The sequence below is a fragment of the Triturus cristatus genome, chromosome 6, assembly GCF_964204655.1.
Source record: "Triturus cristatus chromosome 6, aTriCri1.1, whole genome shotgun sequence".
Lineage (NCBI taxonomy): Eukaryota > Metazoa > Chordata > Amphibia > Caudata > Salamandridae > Triturus > Triturus cristatus.
The window spans coordinates 155,831,028-155,852,526 of NC_140589.1; the positions used below are offsets into that span (position 1 = coordinate 155,831,028).

Sequence of the window (21,499 nt, forward strand, 5' to 3'; positions counted from 1 at the left end):
GAGCTAGTCCCTCCCCTATCTTCACTATAAGATACCAAGCATTGTCAATGCAATTCAGATTACACCTGGACGACGCTCTACAAAGAAGTATCCTGGCCCTTCGACGTTCCACTATCTCTGGAAGACTGAAGATTCTCCCTTGGAGTCAAGGAGTGACTCCCCTGCTTGGCAGCCACCAAAACTCTTCTACAACGGTTGCAAACTTTACCGCTCCCGCCGGAGCCCGAAGTCCCTGCATCCCCTGAAGCGGATTTCCTGACCTATCGACGCCCATTTTGAGTCCCCAGCGAAGCTGTGGCATCTGGACCCCACGAGTGACGAGGAACAGCAATACCAGGGAACCGTGCACTGATTTCGAGTGCAAGCCCTAATCTACGTCCAACGAAGTTGTGCTTTGGACCATTTGTTGTCCAAGTCCCGAGCAGGTCTAGTACCGAAATTCAGCGGCCTACCCCGTCCCGAGTGACCGTGGGCTGCTGTTAAACTTTTCCTGCAAAGGCGTCTTCGTGGTTGCTTGCCCGTTGGCTAGTAACTCACCTGAAGACTTCCACATCGACTTCAAGGGCTCGCCCGGTTGCTCTGGGCCTGCCCTCACTTACCCTCGCTGGGTAAGTCCATCAGACCTTGCTGGTCTGCACCATTGCCAATCTTCACTGCACACGAGACTTGCGGCTGCCAAGGCTTGTTGGCTCCAATCCGGGTGCCTACACCATCAACAGCTGCAGACGTCGTGGGACCTCCCGAATCCAGCTGCTGGTCATAGTCGAATCTTCCTGGACCTCGTGAGCGAAGAGACAAAACACCATCAACGACCTGAAGAGACGCGACAGCTGTGGTCATCCATCTTGCTGGCCACCGGTCACTGGCAAGTGACTTTGAACTCTGTCCCCTCAATTTCTAGGTCTTCTGCAACTCCAATCCATCTTCTGATTCCAGCGGACACCTCTCCAGTCGTCACAAGCAGCAAGTCTTCAGTGATCTCCATTGAAAACAGCATCGCGACCCGACACCAAAGGACACCTGTGCACCCGGCTTCCCTGGGTGAGGTAACTCGTGCACTCCGGTGCCCAAGTGTGTGTTGGCCCTCGAAATACTTACCCTGTAAGTTGCTTGCTTGTTGACTTTTGCGAAGTGCCCTGAAACTGTAATAAACAAACCGCGACATTTGCCATTGAAACATATAGGAAACCCGCGTGTGTGTTTAGACACTGCACGCGTCTCCTGTGGGCTGGCTACTTACCTGCTAACACTGCAGAAGTGAAGCCCCAGCGATTCCCAAGGCCCTAGGCCTCTTCATTTTGCAAGTCGAGTTTGTTACACCATTTTTTTTGTATATGGTCTGGTATGCCCCTAGGGCTACAGCCATATTTGTGCTTAATGTATTGAGAACTGTTGATCTTTTGAATGTTTACCTGGCTCTAATCTCATAAAGAGATTAGTAGAGTATATTTAGAAATAAATACATATATATTTGATATATATACCTGTGTGGTGTCTTTTCATTTGGTAATTCAAGAGATTATAAGGTAAAACAAGCTGCTTTACATTCCTCAGAGACTATATATATGCTAGGCCAACTTCTCACAAGCCCAAATCTAAAAACATCAATACTATACTTGAGGAAAGGCAGTATGTTGAAAGGGTGGGTCACTGAGCAGCGTGAAGGCCTAGAAGTTATCAGTGGATCTCTCACCCCGGACTCAATAGGACTTTGGCTATGTTGCTGTGGAGGTGGGCTATGCTGTTGTCTTTGAGTCAACCCCCTTCCGAAGCCTTGAAAGGGGCAAAACAGTTGGGGATACTGCCTCACGGGCACAGAAAGGCTGAGGGTGCAGGCTGTGGCCCTGCATTTCTTGAGGAACTCCAAGGCAGAGTCTGCTTTATCTCCGAAAAGACAGGTATTGTCAAATGGCACATTCATTAGTTACTCCACAAGTATGGGAGAGACCCTTCTACCAAAAGGGACAGGGTAAAATATCAAACGGATGAGGACCCCATTGAACAGACGGGATCACTAGATATATGAGAAAACTAGGGTGAAAGTTAATAAAGAACCCCATAGATTATCACGAAAAGGAGAAGTGAAAACTCGCAGTAAGGCTACCGGTCTCTAAGTGTACCAAGGGAAACCAAGATTGTCTTCCATGAATACAGTCAGTGAAATGTGAGTGAACTGATTGGGTGAAAAGTGGGCAGGCAAACATTAAAACTGACCTCACCGCCCAGACCAATCGGGTGATCATTTCAAAATATTTAATAAAGAGACTTAATCAGTGGCAATTAAACCATGTGAGACAAAGTGAGAGCCCATTGTGCCCATTGTGACTTGACTATTTTATTGGTTTTTAATATTTTGTCCAGAAGAACTGTATACCACCGAAACGCTGCGTCGAAAACCTATCATATTACTTGTTCTTTTGTATTCTATGGTGGCAAACTGCAATGAAATCTGTTTTTTCGTTATGTATTATGGCATTTTTTTTTTTAGCTTTGTGATGGAGACAAATTGATATTGCTTTTATAAAATAACAGATCGTACTAGTGAGAGATGTCAGTAATGTGATGTTGCACAAATCATGAATGCTTTCAGTAATTATTTTTGATGATATACTAGTTATTATTTGAAGAAAATACTGATCATATTTTTATGTTTTAAGGATTAATTATATGTGAAATAAAAGATACATTTTTACATTAAATAGGGTTCATTGTTTAGAGAGCTGAGTGGATGGTTAATGAATGAGAGTTCCCACAAAGAAGATGAATATATAGGTGTGAGAATACGAGTATCACATAGGGACCTTTCACTGTTTATGTTAATTAGCTACTATTGAATGTCACCCAAAATGAAATTCAACCCAGTGTTCAAGGAGGTGTCTACCCATTGGTGCCCTGAAGGCCCATATAAATATGGGTAATGGCAGGATTCTATTTTGTTCAGGCAGGTGTCTATCCCTTTGGTGTCCTGGAGGGCCATATAAAAACTGGAAATGGCAGGATTCTATCAGAATTAGAATGTGGGTTAACCGGTTACAGCAAAGGTTGTAGAAAGCATGACTTTGGTCAAGGTAATGAGATGTTCACCTCAAGGAGATTAAACCACTAGCTACTCCTCTGGCACCATTGTGGAAGGGACGGACATGGATCGTGGTACTGGGTTCATCAGGGGGGAGTGGGTTCATCAGGGGAGAGTGGGTTCATCAGGGGAGAGTGGGTTTGGGCGGGCCATGTGCCCTTGCACACTGCTGAGGCAAAATATGAAGAAAACTAGTCCAAAGACAAAAAAAAGTTATGGAAGCGAGTTCTGGGTACACATCCAAAGGGCCAGAAAGTAAGAAACAGATGTCAACTTGAAGTGGTGGTGCTTTTATGTGGCTCCAGCATTCACTTCCGGGGTTGGATGGAGTTGACATGGATCCACGCTTCACCACCAGCTGGCATGCAGGAGGAATGCTGCAAAAATGTTTTACTGGGCCTCCCTCTACAGGCCACGAACTTAAAACAGCCAATTCATTTTAGAGTAATTTTTTCCTGATTAATTAGTGCAAAATGCAATTTAAGAATTGCCTGTATTTTTTAAAATCTTCTGCTTGTTAGAAACAAAAAATCATCAGAGACATTGAAGCTTAAATAGAGTTAACAAAATGGAACCTGTCCTTGCAAACTCAAGCCCTCTAATTTAATACAATATAAAATATCCCAAGACAACTGTTCATATGAGCAGTATTCACAGGGCTCTCAGAACCAGAACCAGTACTCTGAAATAGGGGGTTGGCATAAGTAGAAAGGGAATATTGAGCAAAAAAGGAGCTGCAGAGGGAAAAGGAAAAAAAAATGGAGCATCCTCCACCCTTACGCCACATTTATTTTTCGATCACCCTCCTTTTTCTAGAATCCCAATGACAGGGGAGTGGCCCTTTAGTTTAAAAAAAGAAGTGAAAAAAAAGGGAAGGGAAGAAAAACCCACAAGGGACCCATTGAGTATAGTGTGCGTATGGAAGATTTTACTGAGGTGAGTGGAGTTTTGCGGTCATACAAAGAATAGGGAGGTGGAAGGCTAGGACCAGAGCGGCAGTGAGATAGGGACTAAGCTCCAGGAAGTTGAGGCGCGAGCCCAGCGGAATCAGTAATTTGTAAAACATGCAGATAAATCCTTCTGTACTTGGATACAAGGCTTCATATATCTTATAGTTTTCTTATTTCTTTAGTACAAGTTTGACCAGAGTTCAGTTTGTTTACCTGTGAATTATAGTTTGTGGATTCTACCTCTCATACCTCCACCTCATCCCTATCTAGTCAGTCAGTCAGAATACTTTATTTCGATAAATAAATATCATAAAAAGGCATAGAAACAGTACAATATAAATTTCACACAATCAACAATTCATAATTTCTAAAATATTTAAAAAGGGGTCAGTTGAATAAAACATCCTAAAAACATCATTAGCATATTAGGTTTCTATTCTCTTAAGTTCACAGAGGAGGCATTTCATGTGAGAAATTAAATATTCAGTCATTCATAACATCGTAACAGTTGGATTATTAGAGAGCTTCCTCTTCTTCACCCTAACAGCACCCACCAAAAAACTAGCGACATGGAACATGATCCTAGGGGTCTGCAGTAACTGTAAAAACAAGAGGGCAGGCTTAACCTGTATAAACCCAGCCTCCTTTAAAATTGGAATCAAGTATTTCTTTCTTAATGCCGCGTAATGGTCACAGAACATCAAAAAGTGCAATGTGTTCTGGGTCGAAAAATTGTCACAATTACACGGCATTGCATTTTCAGGAGTACACCAAGTTGGAAAATGACCAAGAGTTAGATGAATCAGATTGAACCGAAAACGTGTGAGGAGAAAACGGTGAAAAGGTTGATTTACAATGGTTAAATATAATTCAGGGCCTACATGTGTACTCAAAATAATACTAGCCCGCACCAATGGTTTCTCAAATTCCACTTGTTCTCTTTCTAAACTAAACAAATCTCTCATCATACCTTTGATCAAACCAATATCTTTGACAGTTATCAATTCCGGGGAATAGAAAAGGTCTCGTCTCCCTATTTTAACAAGACAATTTTTAATGTAGACTAGCCAAGCTATTTTATTTACTTTATACAGCTGCAGGCAGTCTTTTAAAATGATATGGTTGAGGGGAAATTCTTGATTCAACCAGGTCTTTAGCCAGACCAAAACGGGGGCCATTCTAATCAGGTCTGAAATATAACCCACACCAAGTTCAGTGTGAACAATATATGTGGAAGTAGACTGTGGGAGAGAAAGAACAGATCTTAAGAATTTATTCTCCGTGATCTGTATGCTTTCCATAGAGCAATTACCCCATATCGCACTTCCATATGTGGCAACAGCAAGACATTTTGCTTTATAGATTTTTAATAAAGTTACAATTGGCCTTGCACCTAGTTTATTCATAAATCCCTGAAGAGCAGAAGATGATTTAACAAGGGCAACGTTTCTGTTTTTTATCTGAGGACCCCAGGTACCTTTCTCGTCGAAAGTGATCCCCAGATATGGAAATGTTGCTACTCTACACAGTTCTTGCTTCCCACAAATGAAAGTTTTTGAGAGCTTATTTTTGTTACACTTGCCCATAATCATTATCTGAGACTTTTTAGCATTGATCTTTAGGTCCAGGGAAGCCATAAAGACCTCAAAAGCGTCCAATAATCGTTGGAGGCCAACACCAGTACGAGAAAGCAAAACAGCGTCGTCCGCGTATAGGAGGACTGGAATTCCAAGTTCTCCTATACGTGGAATATCAAGGGTTGCATCTTTTAGTGTGGGTTCCAAGGCATTTATGTAAACAGTAAATAGGAGGGGTGCCAAAATGCACCCCTGCCTAACTCCCCTTTCTGAGTTAAAGTGGCTCGTACATCGCCCCTCAGGGGTAACTCTAACTGAAGCAGTTAGATCAGTATGTAAATCAGCTAGGAGATTAACAAGAGCCCTGTCCAGTCCCAAGTCAAGCAAAATTTTCCATAACTTGGAACGATTTACAAGGTCAAAGGCTGACGAGAGGTCCATGAACCCCAGGTACATGGACCCCTCCTTCGCCTTCGTGTATTTTTCTATTAATAAATACAAATTCAGACCTTGATCTATAGTGCTCCTTTTTCGGTCTAAAACCATACTGGACGTCTGCTAAGACCCCTTTCTCTGTTAACCAATCGTTCAGTTTTGTTAATCTATTTAAGTAGCAGCGCTGGAATTGCATTATCTTTCCCATGAGACTTGAATACTTAAGAGGCAGTTTGTGACCAGAGAATGCTGCTGGAAAAAAACTCAAATAGTTTCTAGAGTTATTTGCAGTATTTGATTTATACTTCATGTTAGAGTGAAATAACATATTAATGCTCTTTTTGGCATTCTGACAATATACTTAACCCTAAACTGAAGGCGCTTTGGATTTCTCTAGAAGCATATTTTAACATGAACAGCTTTTTTGCTTGCTTAAGAGTGAATTGACAAAGCAAACACAGAGATGATGGACGGAGCACTGAAGCTTTTCAGACACTCACCCCCAGTCACAGATCTGGGTTGAATCTATCATCGTTCTTTAGCTCACTCCACCACCCCAGTTCATACCCAGCCATATGCAAATCAGTCTTGACCCTGCTCCTTATGGGAACAGTCCAGCCCGAACTGCCAAGGCAGGTCTTCCCTGGACTGGATAAAAGCATCCTGGGACCGGTTTTGGGCTAACACCCCTCATCAGTCAGGCTAACTTGAATGCAGTGGCAAAGTGAGCAACCATCCCTCTTGAACATGGTCTTTAACAGGGATTCATACGTGCTGCCTCAATTTATATATTTTTGTATTATTTATACATGACCTTCCTACCACTCTAATGGTCCTACCCACCCATCCATGGTTGGTTTAACACCTGTAACAGTTCTGCTTGTATGCTGACCATCAAGTTATCCTTGACAGAACCAAAGTAGGTTTACAGCACCAACTAGATCTGTTGTCTGATTATTGTACCACCACCAGATTAAGTATTAACATACAGAAAATGCGATCCTTTATTGTAGAATGCCTGGTGACTAGCTGGTCAGTAGGTAGAAACGTTACAGAAATATAAATATGTGGGCGTTATCTTGTAGAGATGTCTCACACGAAACCTGCTAGGGAAAGCATTGTTGAGTAAAGTATTAACAAGCTTTGTTGACCTGATTAAATTTAACACACTTTATTGTGGATACTTACTGGCTCTACTTCCCACAGTCTAAAGCAAAAGTACTTTGTAATCAAATTATACATTTGCTAAATTTATGGGGAACTTGATCAAAAGAGCCTTTGGCCTCCCCTCTCTTACTGTTACACAAGCATTGCATGTAGAATTAGGGTTGCAATAATTTAATGAAACAGGTGAAATGCAATCTATTTTTCTTTTTTAATTTAGTAAGGAATGGCCTAACCACTTTACCAAGCATGTTTCATGGACCTTTGTAGTTATAACGGTCAGTGGACTCTTAGTGTAAAATAAGACTTGGAGGTAGTAGCGAAACTGTATCCAGATTCGGATTTCAATTCATTACAAAATGCCCTTTGTGTAAACAAATCTCAATTAAAGAAAAATGCTTATTTATTTCAAGTATGGTTGCTTTAGACAAGGTTTTAAATTAAAAAAATCATCAGGTGTTCAAACAGTGAATAATGTTTAGGCGCTTTGTTATATATTATATTAGTCCCTGGTCTTCGCTTAGACATAAGTAGCTTAGGATGCATATTGGTATAACTGTTTCGCCTTTTAAGCACTGTAATTGAGATAACCGCAAGACGTTTAAACAATGTGAATTTTATCTTCAGATACATAGCCACTTGAACTACAGTTTATGCTTCTGCCGTAATTATTTGTAACTGATGAATTTATCTGTGCTCAACTACTATTTAAAACAAATTCCATTAGAACTGCTACAGCAGCAATGGATCAGCTACAAATGAGGTAAATGGGGCACTAGGACCGACCTTGTATTTAAAAAATAGCAAATGTGTATAAAAAGATGAATGTGAAATATTTGAATGCAATATATGTGTCTTTTTTAGATGTATGATTATACGGACATTTCTGTTTAATATATTTTGTTTATTGTTATAATTTAGACATGCTTCCTTTGATTCATAGTAACTGTCAAACTTTTACTTTTTTTTAAAAAAAATTTTTATTTTACTGCTAATGTTAAAGATAATCTAGTTTTTGTTTACGTTAATTTCATTGAAAAACCACAAGTCTAACATTAGGTAAAAATAGAACATAATTTGCATAACGCTAGCATGATCTCAGTCATCTTTGCGAAACTAGCAACTTTACAAATGGATTTTGAAAATAGGTTGTGACAAATAAAAAAAGAAAAGAATATAAAAATACCTTCGTCCTCTTCTTCATCCTCGCTTGATTCACTGACATGCACACTGACTGCTGTATTAGGGGAGTCTGTCCATTCAAAATATACCCCAAAACCAATGTCATAACTGTCTGTAGCAAACTCCCAAAAGAGGTAGGAGCCTTCCTCATGAGTTGGTACTCGGACTGTCACCACCTCGCCTCGGCCCACGGTGATCACAGAGTCTGCATCCTGTCGAATCTTCTCTTTGAAGTCTTTGATTTGTGGTCGCGTCCACATGGATGGAGCTGCAATAACTGGTACGGATTCTATTGAACAGAGAAATTATAAATATGAATGCATCACTCAAAAGAAAGTACTCTTCATTAATCCCTAGGCACTGGAATAACAACAATACTTCATTGTACTGTTCTTTAAAATATCTAATTGAATCTATTCAATGCTACATTTCTTTGCTTTTACCTTAAAGAAAATTACATTTTGGTGTGTTGAAATTTGCAACCGTAGAAGTGGAGCCTGGCTCAAGCCTAATGAAATTATTCATTGCAGTGACTACAGTACTCTCAGTTTCTAAGACCCCTTTCTTTTACTTTAAGGACAGAACCAAAGCATGTCCTACACCTTAAAAGAACACCAACCATGTAGTTCCTAAGCAGTAGAAGGAGAGGAGTCATTCAGTCACAAGAATGGCAATTAACATTCTTGAAGGGAGGAACAAAGGCAAGAAGAAGAATAAAAGCCATTGAAAGGAAATGAGATTTACAAGAATGTCAATCAATGAATGGAGTGACTCAAAGCCCACTGTAAGTTTTAGTACTATACAATAGGCCGTCCAAAACAGACTCCTAAAAGCTATCTGTAGGATAGACCTAAAAAACTGCATGTATTCTGGACCATACCATTGAAAGATTTGAAAAGGATGCAGAGTAGTTTGTACTTAATTCACTGTGCTACTTGAAGCCAGTTAAGGTGTTTGAGTCAAAGTGCTGTGAACTGAAGACTTTAGACATATTTTTGCTGCTTGCTTTTGCAGCCTCTGGAGTTTCAACGGCTCTTTCTTTGGGCTCCAATGTAGACAATATTACAATAGTTGAGTCGCAACAACACAAATTCGATGCCAAGTGGTAACAGTAACAATAGGGGCTACTTCTAGGATGCATGCGATAGAAGGTGGTATTTTTAACACCAGTATAATTTAGAGACCGAAATCTCATTTTCAATTTAAATACATTCCTAGAACATTTAGGATAACCACACTCGAGGAAAACAAGTCATTTTGCTTTAACTGTGAATCTCTGCAAGAATGTTCAGATCACCTCTCGGATGGTCATTTACTACTTAAGCTAGAGTTGGAAAGCTTCTAGTTCCTGAATGCCAATGTGTCTCTTCAAGGCCTTCAAACCTTGACAATTTTGGCCTTTGAGCCATTCAAGTAGAGGTACCTCTAGTTCATCCAGAAGAATAAGTACTTCAGGAAACTAGTGATATTTTCTATTGTCTTTGGGGTGTAAAGGTGTGTGGTATGCAACTGGATTACAGTTAAGGAAATATTACACAAAGCAGATTATATAACTTCAGTTTCATTAGTGGGCTCACAACGCTGATGTTGTACCATAGAGAATAAGAAGTAAAGTGGGTATTGGGCCTGTTGAACAAACCACAGCGGCAAGCTTGGGTCTACAACTGCTTTGTACAAGGGTTTGCTCTTGGTTACTGAATACAATCTGACTTGCATTAGCAAATGACCCATTTTAACTATATGTACACCAAATGAAGCAACATAAAGAGATCTATGGCTTGTGGGTGTACAGGAAGGGACAATTAAATGTATCCCACTAAACACCGTACAGATCATGGACGACCAACATAATAGAAGCAGTAGAAGCAATTCAGCCTAATTTTTTAAAGCTATACCTTTAGGTCCATTCTCCATGGCTTCTTCCAAAGCGTTGGAGTCCAGGTCTCTTTCGGAACTGTCAATGTGTGCATGACTCTGTCCATTTACTGATGGTGGCTCTGCAGCTGAACCAGCATTCACCTTTGATGCGGTTGTTGCCAAAGACCCAGCGGCTGTTGAAGAGACTGTTTCCTGTTGCTTCTGTAAGGCTACCTGCAGTATTAAAACATATTTAGCACAGTATACATTCTTTCCTTTAAACGTGTTGCCAGCATTGTATCTAATCAGTTTATTTCAATAGGCACAATGTTTCACAACAGCACAAGTGCATAACATTATTTAAGATCAGAAGAACAAAACAGTTGCAACATTCAGTAAACCACACTCAAGGTAAAACAAGTTACTTTGCTTTAACTAAGAATCCCCGCTAGAAAGTTCACATTACCTCTCTTTGATGGAGCCCCGACAAGCACAAGAGCAGATTGACTTTATACTCAAAAGTAACTAAAATGCTGCCTTCAGTCACTCATTTAAAACAAATTAGCTATATTAGAATATACTGCTCCTCACCATCCATCACTTACATACCTCAGTGCTCCTAAACTTTGGTGGGTGAAAGGGTAGGTTACAAAGAACACAGAAGACCTGGCTAGCAAGAAATAGGCCCTATGGTTCACTGGAAGCCACTCCTGAGTTCATCTAGTGGTCTTAGTACAAAACATCAGCCCTTCTGGATGTCAAGTTCAGTCATTCGAACGGAAAAGTTGGAAATGTGTTTATCACACGCGTGACTGATAAATGCAACAAACTTGTAGCCCTTACGAGCCATGCTCGGTTAACAAAGAACGGTCTAGTTTTTTTTCACACCTGTGCACGATTACAAGAGCGCATGCCGTAGTTGGCCAATTTTAAATTGAAGTCTGGCCAATTTGACCTTGTGACGGCGCTGGCCTGAGCGCGTCTGGTTTCAGTGCATCTTCCTAGCGGTTGCTAGTGATGACCGGCCGACAGGTTTGCCTGCTGGAGACTGGCGGCCTGCCCTTGTTCTAAAATCGCACGCGTTTGGAGTTTTATGTATTGTTTGTTTTGGAACCTTTCTGAAACATTTTCCTTTGGCCGGGTTTTGCTCTGCCGCCCTCTCTGTGGGATTTCTTTTTGGCCGGGCTTTGCTCCGCTGTCCCTCCCTGTGAGATCCTCCTTGTGGCCGGGCTTTGCTCCGCTGTTTGCTGAGATCAGGACTTCATCCCCCAGCAGCCCCGCTATCACCGAGGACGCAGACGACGCTGCTAACGAGCGCCAGGAGGCGCATAAAGATCGGGGCGGGGCCTCGGCCCTTGTGGAACATTTCTGAAACATTTTCCTTTGGCTGGGTTTTGCTCCGCCGCCCTCCCTGTGGGATTTCTTTTTGGCCGGGCTTTGCTCCGCTGTCCCTCCCTGTGAGATCCTCCTTGTGGCTGCTAACGAGCGCCAGGAGGCGCATAAAGATCGGGACGCGCGCGGGCGCGCCGGGAGAAGCCCGGGACAAGGGCGGGCCGTCTTAGGCCGTCGGAGGCCGAAGGAGGCTGGGCTGGGCCTGTCCTCTTGGCTGTCTGAGTGAGGATATTTCCTGGAGATGTATTGTTATGTTTGAGGTTTGTTTGTATTGCAACCAGGGTGTATTTTACTTTCCTCCATCCTTTTTATTTCTGTAATCCCAACTGTTTTGAATAATTTGGTATAACAATTGAGGGATGTTCTATTGTTCTACTGGTCTTTGCTTTGAGAGTGTGGTACTGGTTCATACCGAGAACTAATAGGCTTGAGATAATGGGCAAAACTAAAATAGTGACTAGTCGTCCTTGTACTAGACAAAATATGGCTCCCAATACCCCTCTCACAAGCCTTACGGCTATTGACAAAATGCTTCAAAAAACTATAGGGGTGGTGGCAAATGCTATTGAGAACACTGAGCGACGTCTGTCTCTTACCCCAAGTTTAATTTCTTCTCCAATACTTGGGAATGTTTCTACTTCTATAGAGAACAACCTGGTTTCGTCGCTTGCATCCTCATTTGCTGAGCTTCCCCGTGCTCAAACTATTTTTGTGGCCAGCCCTGTGGGTACCTTATCGAACATCACACCACTACCCCAGGTTTCTCAAGTAAAATCTAGGACCCAAAAACCTCGGGGAAAAGAAAAAAAGAAGGCTAAGCCATGTACTAAACCTCCTACAAACAACCCTGCACCTAGAACACCTTGTAATTTGGGTCCAACACAATTGTCTGCCTGTCCAGCACCCCCGGTATGGGCTACCCATCTATTAATTGACTTACAAACTCAACTGGAATCACTCATCAATTCTCAATTTAAAACTCTGATGAGTAAGATTGATCGAGTGGTATCTTTAATTAATAGTAAACCACCTGGGTATCCATTTGCCCCTTCTGGGAGTGGGATTTCCCACAAGCCCACTGTGACTCCTTTGCCCAGTCATCAAGGTACTAGTTCTACAGCTTGCCCATTTAGTTCTAACGACAGTGGGGCACGGGCACTATCTAGTACGAACATACCTCCTCCCACTTTAGGTTTAAATGTTCCCGATCTCCCCATACCTTCTAGGCTGTCTACATCTGCTCCTAGTATGCCTCCACCTCCTTCTACTCTTTTTATTCCAACATTGGGTAAGAGGAGAGAGGATGGTGCTTCTATACCCCAATTTAAAGATGGGAATGTTCATAGTACTGGGCAACTACCACTGTCACTTTCTCCACATTTGCCTCCGGAGGCCTCGCCATATGTGGTGGTTCTCACAGGTGTTCCCCCACTGTCCGGTGCACGCCAGGAATCCTACCTCGAGCTGAAGAACAAGGTTACCCATTGGCTGAATACTTATAGATCTTTACCAAGAGGGAGCTCCGGGGAAATTTTGTTCGTGCGAAGGGTGGGCTGGCTGGGAGTGAATCGAAAAGATAAGGGAGGGGATTGTGTTATTATTAATTTCAGGGATCCTAGAGTGGCTAATTTTATTCTTGAATGGCAAGACCCGTCTTCCCAGAGTCTAATCTTACCTTTGCCTCTGGGTTATTTCTATTAACGGCCAGTTGGTTTGACAAGGTCCGACCTAAGGAATCTCTATTTTGGTCCACATACTGTTGCCTATAGTATTCCTGTTGCCAATTCCTTTGGCTGCTTGGACAACGAGGCTTGACTAGTTCCTTGTGTGGGGGCCACTGGTCCATCATATGGTCGGCCCAACTCCTTCAAGTCGGAGGGGAGTGTGCAGAGGGAGGTTTCTCTACCGTCAGTTTTGCCAACGCACCCGCGATTTCCCCTGGCTCCAATATTGGTACATCTGATGATGATTTAGGTTTGTCTCTAGCATCTCACCGAGGTCATCCCGTGAGCTCAGAGATTGTATCTCTCAGTTCCCCCGATGATGCAAACTCTGGCTCTTTAATAGGGTCATGAAATGTAGCAGGGTTGGGTCCTAAACTCTCCAATCCCGACTGGGAGGCTCTGATAGATAATTACGATCTGTGTCTCTTTCAAGAGACTTGGATGACGACTTCTCCGGTCAAGGTTGGTTTTGCCTCTTACAGTGTCCCGGCTGTGCAGGGTCCCAGGGGGCGACCCTCGGGGGTCTATGTACTTGGGTGGCTACACATTTGGGGTGTACAGTTAGTATTATCGATTCCCATTCCTCAGATATTCTTTGTACTATTCTGAAGTTCGGGGATGGTATTTCGATATTGGTAATTAATATCTATTTACACCCCATCCCTTTACAATTGGGATTTATCATTCTTAATGCCCTCAACGACCTTTTGATTTTGTTTCCTACACTCCCATACAAGATCATTGGGGGTGGTTTTAATTGCCAGTTTGAACCCCTGGTTGGCATACCCTCTATCACCTCTGAGGTAGATTTATCCTGGAATATACAGGATTGTCTTATGTACCCTGCTCTGCGTCTCACACCTCTGGCTATTGAGATTAACAAGCTCGTAGTATCTCATTCTTTGCGAGCCTGCAATGGTAGACTTGCCCCAGATGCCCCTGGGAAGCATACTTATAACAGACTGGGTAAAAGCTCAACCATTGATTACATCTTGGTAACTGTGGAGTTTTGGTCTTATCTTAAATCTCTCAAAATAGTGGCCAGGGCTGATAGTGACCATAATCTCCTCAGTCTGGAATTCTTGCATCATTTGGATCCAGCTCGAGCCCCAGGGACTTTGGTCCAATCTGCAGTACCCAACTTAATAGCAGTGGCTGGTGGTCGTCGCATTAGGTGGGCTAAGTTTTTGTCTACCCCAAACAAAATCGCGGCTCTATATTCACAGGTGGTCACCCATTTAGCGGAAGTATCTGTTCTCATGGAGGCCAGACAGGATCTATTATATTTCAAAGACCTAGAGACTATCCACACCAAACTTTTTTCAATGGCCGCTAGTTTTTTCTATATCACGGCAAAACCTAAGCTAAGTGGGATGAGGAAACAAGCCAATTGGCATAATTCTAGCTGTAGGGATGCTAAACGGGCATTCTTATGGGAGGTGAAAAACGGGACTTCTCATAGTATTAGAGGAGCCAGATCTTTGTATAAATCTGTTATCTGAAGCTAAAAAAGAGTGGGAGGTCGATAGGTGGGCTAATATAAAGGACGCCCTGGCTAGTCATGATTCCAGGACTTTCTGGAATTTATTCAGGTGTGGTAGATGTGAAGGACCCCCAGCTATAACACCTGGCCTCAGTGAGGAGGTTTGGTTGAGGCACTTTAAGCCCCTTTTCAGTGATCCGACAAGTGACACTGTGGTTGAATCTTCATCATCTTCAACTAATACACCTCCCCAAGTCCTTATTGAAGTAGGGGTCTCTGATCCAATTCTCTGTACCTCTTCTGAAATCCAGGCTGCCCTACTGAGTCTTTCCTCTGGTAAAGCCCCTGGTTTAGACAGGATCCCTGGGGATCTATTCAAAAGTGAACCAACGGTTTGGGTTCCATACCTTTTGATATATTATAATGCTATTCTTTCTGGTATGGCTATCCCTCATACTTGGAAGGGTGCAGAAATCATCCCTATCCAAAAAAAGGCCTCCCCTTTAGATCCAGTAAATTATTGGCCTATAAGTCTCATTGATGTCCTTCAGAAGGTATTTGCCCGAATTCTATTAACTAGGCTTGAAAGTTGGATGGAAGAATTTCATATTCTATCGCCCTTACAAGCAGGCTTTCGCCCTAGAGTCTCTACAATTGACCAACTGTTTAGGTTGTAGCTGGTACATTGGAATACTGTGTCTTTGGGGACGGGTTCTCTCTACCTGATCTTTGTGGATCTTAGATCCGCCTTTGATCTGGTACAGAGGGACAAGCTCTGGTTAATCTTACTTGAGATGGGCAGTCCCTCATACCTTTGTGACCTCTTCAAGCGTCTCCATTCTGGAACGTTTGCAAGGGTCCGCTATGGTATGAATGGTGAGCTTTCTGCACCCTTCCCGGTGGACAGGGGTGTCAGGCAGGGATGTGTGTTGGCCCCTACCTTGTTTACCCTATTCATCAACGGTTTGATTACACATCTTTTGGGGGCCAAGGATCTTGATTCTCCGATTTTAGCAGCTCGCAGAATACCGGCCCTAATGTTCGCTGATGATACCCTTTTACTTTCAAAATCTCCAATAGGAGCCCAGCGAACCTTGGAGGCCTTTTGTTCTTTTTCTCCTCGAGAAATTTGGTAATTAACCTTTCTAAAACCAAATATATGGTTTTTAATTCCAAACCATCAACCTACCCCCGTCCACACCTGGAGGGATGTTTTCTTGAGAAAGTTTCTACATTTGATTATTTGGAAGCCACCCTGAATGATAGGATGGAGTGGGATTCCCATATGGTCAAGGGTAATCTTAAGTTGATTCAATCATCAGGTGGAATTCTAAGGGTTTTTAATGAATGTTCTTATAAACCCTTGGGTCCCCCAGTGGAAATTATAGGGCTCAGGCTAGGGGAGCGGCACTATACGGCGTAGAGCTTTGGGGCCATGTTAACGCCAGCTCCATGTCCGTTACTGAAAATAATTTCATTAGACGCCTTTTAAACCTCCCTAAGAGTACTCCTTTGCTCCCCTTAAGACTGGATCTGGGATTGTTCCCTATCCAGGAGACTATCCTTCATCGACCTTTGTTTTACTAGAAGAGACTTTGGTCTACTCCAGAGTTATTAAGCTATAAGGAGGAGTTAGTCGACCTATTGTCTATTAGGGGATCGGGTAAAATTTTGTGGCTTAAACATGTTAAACAACTTTGCTACGATATACATAGGGAAGATTTGTGGACCTCACCAGAAACATCTTGCCCTCTGATTAGCAAGAGGACGTTGGGGGGTATTCTTAAACAGCATCACCTGAATCTCCGTGATCTGGACTCTAGCTTGGGCAGGCTGTCTTTTACATTTTTGGCGGTGAAGGATTACTATGTTTTAGAAAATTTTTGGGATGACATCCAGCCCTCGCTAGCAAAAAAACTTTATCTCCAACTCAGACACGGATCTTTACCTCTGCGGGCTTTGACAAATACATGGATTCCCACCTCATCTAGGTGGTGCCCCTGCCCTGGTTGTGAGCATGTAGAGGAGACAGATTTGCATGTTATGCTCTTTTGTCCCTCTTATAACAGGGCACGATTTAAATGGATCATTTCCCTTTGTAAACTAAGAGGTCTTAGGGATTATAGGGAAGTTTTTAGACTATTAAAACATGATACGACCCCCGTGTTTGTCTTTGCCACCTCGAGATTTCATCTCTCCATGTGGATCACAAGAAATGTAATACTCAAGGCAAACCATGTGTAGTATCATGATGTTCTACCTATTGATCTACTGTTCCTTTTTCTGGTCATTGACTGTTTTACTGTTTGATATTTTTAAAGCATATTTTAACTATTTTATTTAATGTATCATGGTTGAGGATGTTCTATGAATTTTTATCTTCATGTTTCTGTATTATACATCTGTGCTTTTATGGTTTATAACCGAAATAAAGCTATATGAATGAATGAAACTTTATCCACAAGCGGACTGGCACATGTTCAGGGAAGTAGAAATTTAACTGGATGAATTACAAATACCTGCCAAAACTTCAGCACCAAGTCTGATGGGGCTATGAAAGCTTCACTCTTGCTCATCAAATGAACTAGGGGTGGGCACAATTTATCACACAAACCAAAAGCAGTATTTCAAGGGTGCTGTACTGGTGGGCTAAGAAGAATTTTGCATGAAAAATTAACTACCTACGGAAGCATGATTCTGAAAGGTATAAAAGGGGTAGAGTTCTATGTTATGTTATATTATGTTAAAATTTCTTATAGAGCGCACATACACCGATTGGTTTCTTGGCACTCAACTAGGATATTGCCGGAGCCCCATGTGTTTGATCATCTGCTGGGTTGTAGATATAAGCTTGGATATATAGCCAAGCCTTCTGAATCTAAGGAATTCAGTGCAGGTTCTGATGTCCAAGGGAAGAGTATTCCAGAAGCTGGGTGACAGTACTGCAAACCTACAACCACCTCGTCGTGTCAGTTTGTAGGAAGGAATGGTTAGGAGGTTCTTATAAGCAGAGCACAAGCTCCGGGAAGGTATGTATTTTTTAACAGGCCTGGATATGAATTTTGGGCTAGCACCATGCAGGGACTTAAAAATGAGGCAGCCAACTTTAAATGCACACATTTGTGGGATAGGAAGCCAATGTAATTTTTCCATAATGGGGGAGACATGTTCCCATCTGGGTTGCTGAAATATCAGCCTGGCTGCCCGATTCTACACCAACTGCAGTCTTTTAGTGAGCTATAGAGGGATGCCGAAATAAAGAGTTGGCATAGTCCAGGTGTGAAATCACCATGGCTAGGACCACCTGGATCAGAGCTTCCAGAGTAAGCAATCTCCTGATCTTCCTTATCTTTCTGAGCTGAACGAAACAGGTGGAGGTTACTGCTCCTATCTGGGATTTCATAGTGAGGTCAGTATTGATGATCACCCCTAGACTATTGGCTGAGGGGGGAGGAGGCAACTTATTTGGCCAAAAATGTGCGTTCCAAGGGTTCTATAGAGTGCATTCGTTTTTGGGCTGATTTTTAGATACGTTGGAATGGAGCAAGACAGGCTGTGGCAGAGGTCCAATTTGGTGAAACTTCGCAATAGCAGTGTCGAAGATTGACCTAGGAAGGTGCACAGAAGGAGAGCGATCTGGCAGTGAGCATGTTGAAGCCCGGTATCTAGAAAGCGGAAGCATTTTATACCTGCTGAACTTTCTCTTCTTTCTAACAGGCTAAAGAACCAGACACACAAATTGCCACTAGTAAATAACTGATTTGTTCAGGACAAGCACCACCAACACTAGTTTCCATTGTAAATCTGGCAGCGGCAGAAGTAATGCAGGAAATATAGAAATAAATGGTGTAGGTACTTGTAGTAGTAGGACAAGGGTTTCCTTGGTAGACACACTCTGCAGAGATCATATGTGGCAATTCATGCCATGATGGACTCTTGTACAATATGATGATGGTCTTGTGGCAAAAGTCAAGGAATCATTTGGCACCGGGGCAGAATCAGGCCCACCTGCAGCAGCATTTCTGTCAACTATAGATTAGCGGCAAGAAAACACCACGACACACTTAGTAGGTTTTGCCCATGGATGATGAACATAGTCCAAGCCTACTTTGGGAATCAGTCATATGACACAAGAGGTTTTGAATTTGCAGACAAGCATTATTTTGATTAACTTGAGAAAGTCTCCTTGACTGACTGTAGCTCTCTCAAGCATGGCCCAATTCTTGTCTGCAGCGATCCATGTTACCTAGGAGATACGCAAATGCCACAAATTATGGGGTACCATAATCTGTAATCAGAAAGCAAAATGCCAAAAAGATCACTCAGAGTGATGGGGCATTGTAGGATTCTGATCCGCATTGTGAAAGTAGCTGCAGAGACATCCTCAATGGCCACTAATGGACTATTTTATTAACAAAACGTTTTAGAACAATTATAGCCCCAACATCTAGAAATGTGTGATTTTAGCCGCTTAATTAATCAAAAGGTTTAGCTGTAGGTCTTAGGGTGCTGTGCAGTGTAATAAATGTAGCATTTCGTCCATGTAAATCATTAACAACTAAGATATTTACTTATAGAACAAAGACTGTGTGGTGATATTTCAAAATATCTTCGAACCTGTTATGTTAGAATCCATGGTGAGTACAAAGCGGGCTTCTGCCACTGGTCTACCTTCCGAGTGCCAGCAGGTGGTTTGTGTGTCCTCATGGCTACCAGTCCAACCAGGCTGGGTGTGTGCGAGTGTGGCTTTCAGTCCTAGAAATGGGATGTGCCAGTGCATTGCAGGAATGGCAAAGCTTGGAGGCCTGAAGTGCCTCCCAGTCCATGCCTTCCCATTCCCAGTTAAAATGGAGGAGAGGAATACAACTCTTGGTCCAGGTTTGGGGCTGAGAGGATGCAGGTGGAACACACCTCCCAGTCCTGAGACAGGGGAGGCCTATACCTCGCAGTATCTACCCATGTCTTTCAAAACATGCCAAGACGTCTCACCTACCATGGCGTCCACGATTCCCAGTGTCTGCCAACTTATCCCTTTGCCCATTCTCCCCAGTGTCTCAATCAATCTCACTGTGTATCCAGTGTGCGTTTCCTTACATTACGCTACATCTTCCTCGATGTTCAACTCCTTGGCTACCACCCGCATCGTGTAAAGTTATGCGACAGTTGACATGTAAAGCACAGCCATCATTCATCAAAAAATGGAGACATGGCACTGAGTAAGACCTATAGTTTAAGTAACAACTCTACAGCACATCTAACCAAACTAAATGGTAATGTATTCTAGAGTACATTCATAGGAGACCCGGTGTTTTCATGTGTCCCTCCTATCTCTGCCTAAGCTAGTCACCTAATGTCTCCCTTGTAAGGTAGGAGGGTCTTCTGAGGTCCTTGACCCTCAATGTCTATCATTGTTGTGTCCACGTTTCAAAAAGTTGACCTGAACGTAAGTAAATGATTAAGGCTTTGTAAATAGTACGTGAGATACATAAAAGCAAGCACGTACTATATATTTACGCTTTGCATTAAGTCACATTTCTTTACAATGTGACTGACTTACAATTTGCGATTTTCTCTCGTTTGAGAAAATTGAATTATTATCGTAAGACCACATAATCCTGAATCAGCAAGTCATACCACAGCAGAACCTGCACAGCAAATTTCACAGCAGATCATGAGAATTCTTCAAACCATAAAACAGCTGCTAGCTCCTTTGAGATGGCTACATTCATTGGCTAGAACATACAGTGGGGTTTTCAATACTTTCAGAAGTCTACATTTTGGGCCTTCTAATCCTGATCAATTGAGAAACAGGCAGCAGACAATAAACCACTTGGCGTGAAAGCATAGAAGCGCATGAGAAAATGTAGAGCATCTAGTAGCTGTTAAAACAAGGAGCCTGGGCTGTCCATGTGTGCATCATACCTGTTGCTGTGCAAGCTGGACCTGGTACAGCTGCTGCATGTACTGTTGATAATGCTGCTCCTGGAGCTGACGGATCAGGATCTGCTGCTGCTCAAAGTTGCCTGGATACTGCTGTGCTGCATACTGCTGGAACTGAACTGCCGTCTGGGAGTTTAATGCTGCCATGATCTGCTGCCTAGATTAGTCAAAAATAAAACCAGAGAAGTTCGAAAAGTAAGTAAGGGAGACCAATATTTTTTCTTGAAGCAGACTTGTGCTTTAACAAAAATACTGTATTCCTTGCACAGTGATGTGTTCCTTCCGACCTTGAGGCTCACTCATAAGAATGCCAGTTACGCACACCAAAGTAGGAGTCACTCGGACACATTCCGAGGGCAACAGAGTCAAACAGATCTTTGTGTTTTAAAAATGACATAAAAAGATCTTGGATTAAAATATTGATATTACAAATGGCTGTGTCTCCACAAAGCTTGATGCAATACTGGTCTTCACCAGACAGGAAGATTAATCAGTTGACTATTGGAAGAACAAATCTTTGATGAACCTTCCAGGTCAGGTAGCTGCTTCTAACTGCCAATAAATCGTAATGATGCAGCATATCTTTTCCCCGTAATACTCTTGAAAAGAACAAACAAAAGAAAAATCAAGCACAAGGTCAAATTTTGTGAAGTTACATTACTTAAAAAATGTAGATACCTGGGATAGAGTTAAAAGATATTGGCAGTGCAATTGTGGTC

The 21,499-nt window shown here is 42.4% G+C and overlaps 1 protein-coding gene across 1 annotated transcript in view; it reads right to left on the reverse strand.

Moving 5' to 3' along the window:
* Positions 1-21,499, reverse strand: part of ACBD3 (acyl-CoA binding domain containing 3) — a 158,308-nt gene that overhangs the window by 17,969 nt on the left and 118,840 nt on the right. Inside the window, exons 5-7 of the mRNA XM_085610409.1 lie at positions 20,763-20,937; positions 10,280-10,475; positions 8,389-8,673 (exon numbers count right to left, since the gene is read on the reverse strand). Coding sequence (XP_085466535.1) covers positions 8,389-8,673; positions 10,280-10,475; positions 20,763-20,937 — 656 coding nt within the window. The remainder of the gene's footprint in view (positions 1-8,388; positions 8,674-10,279; positions 10,476-20,762; positions 20,938-21,499) is intronic.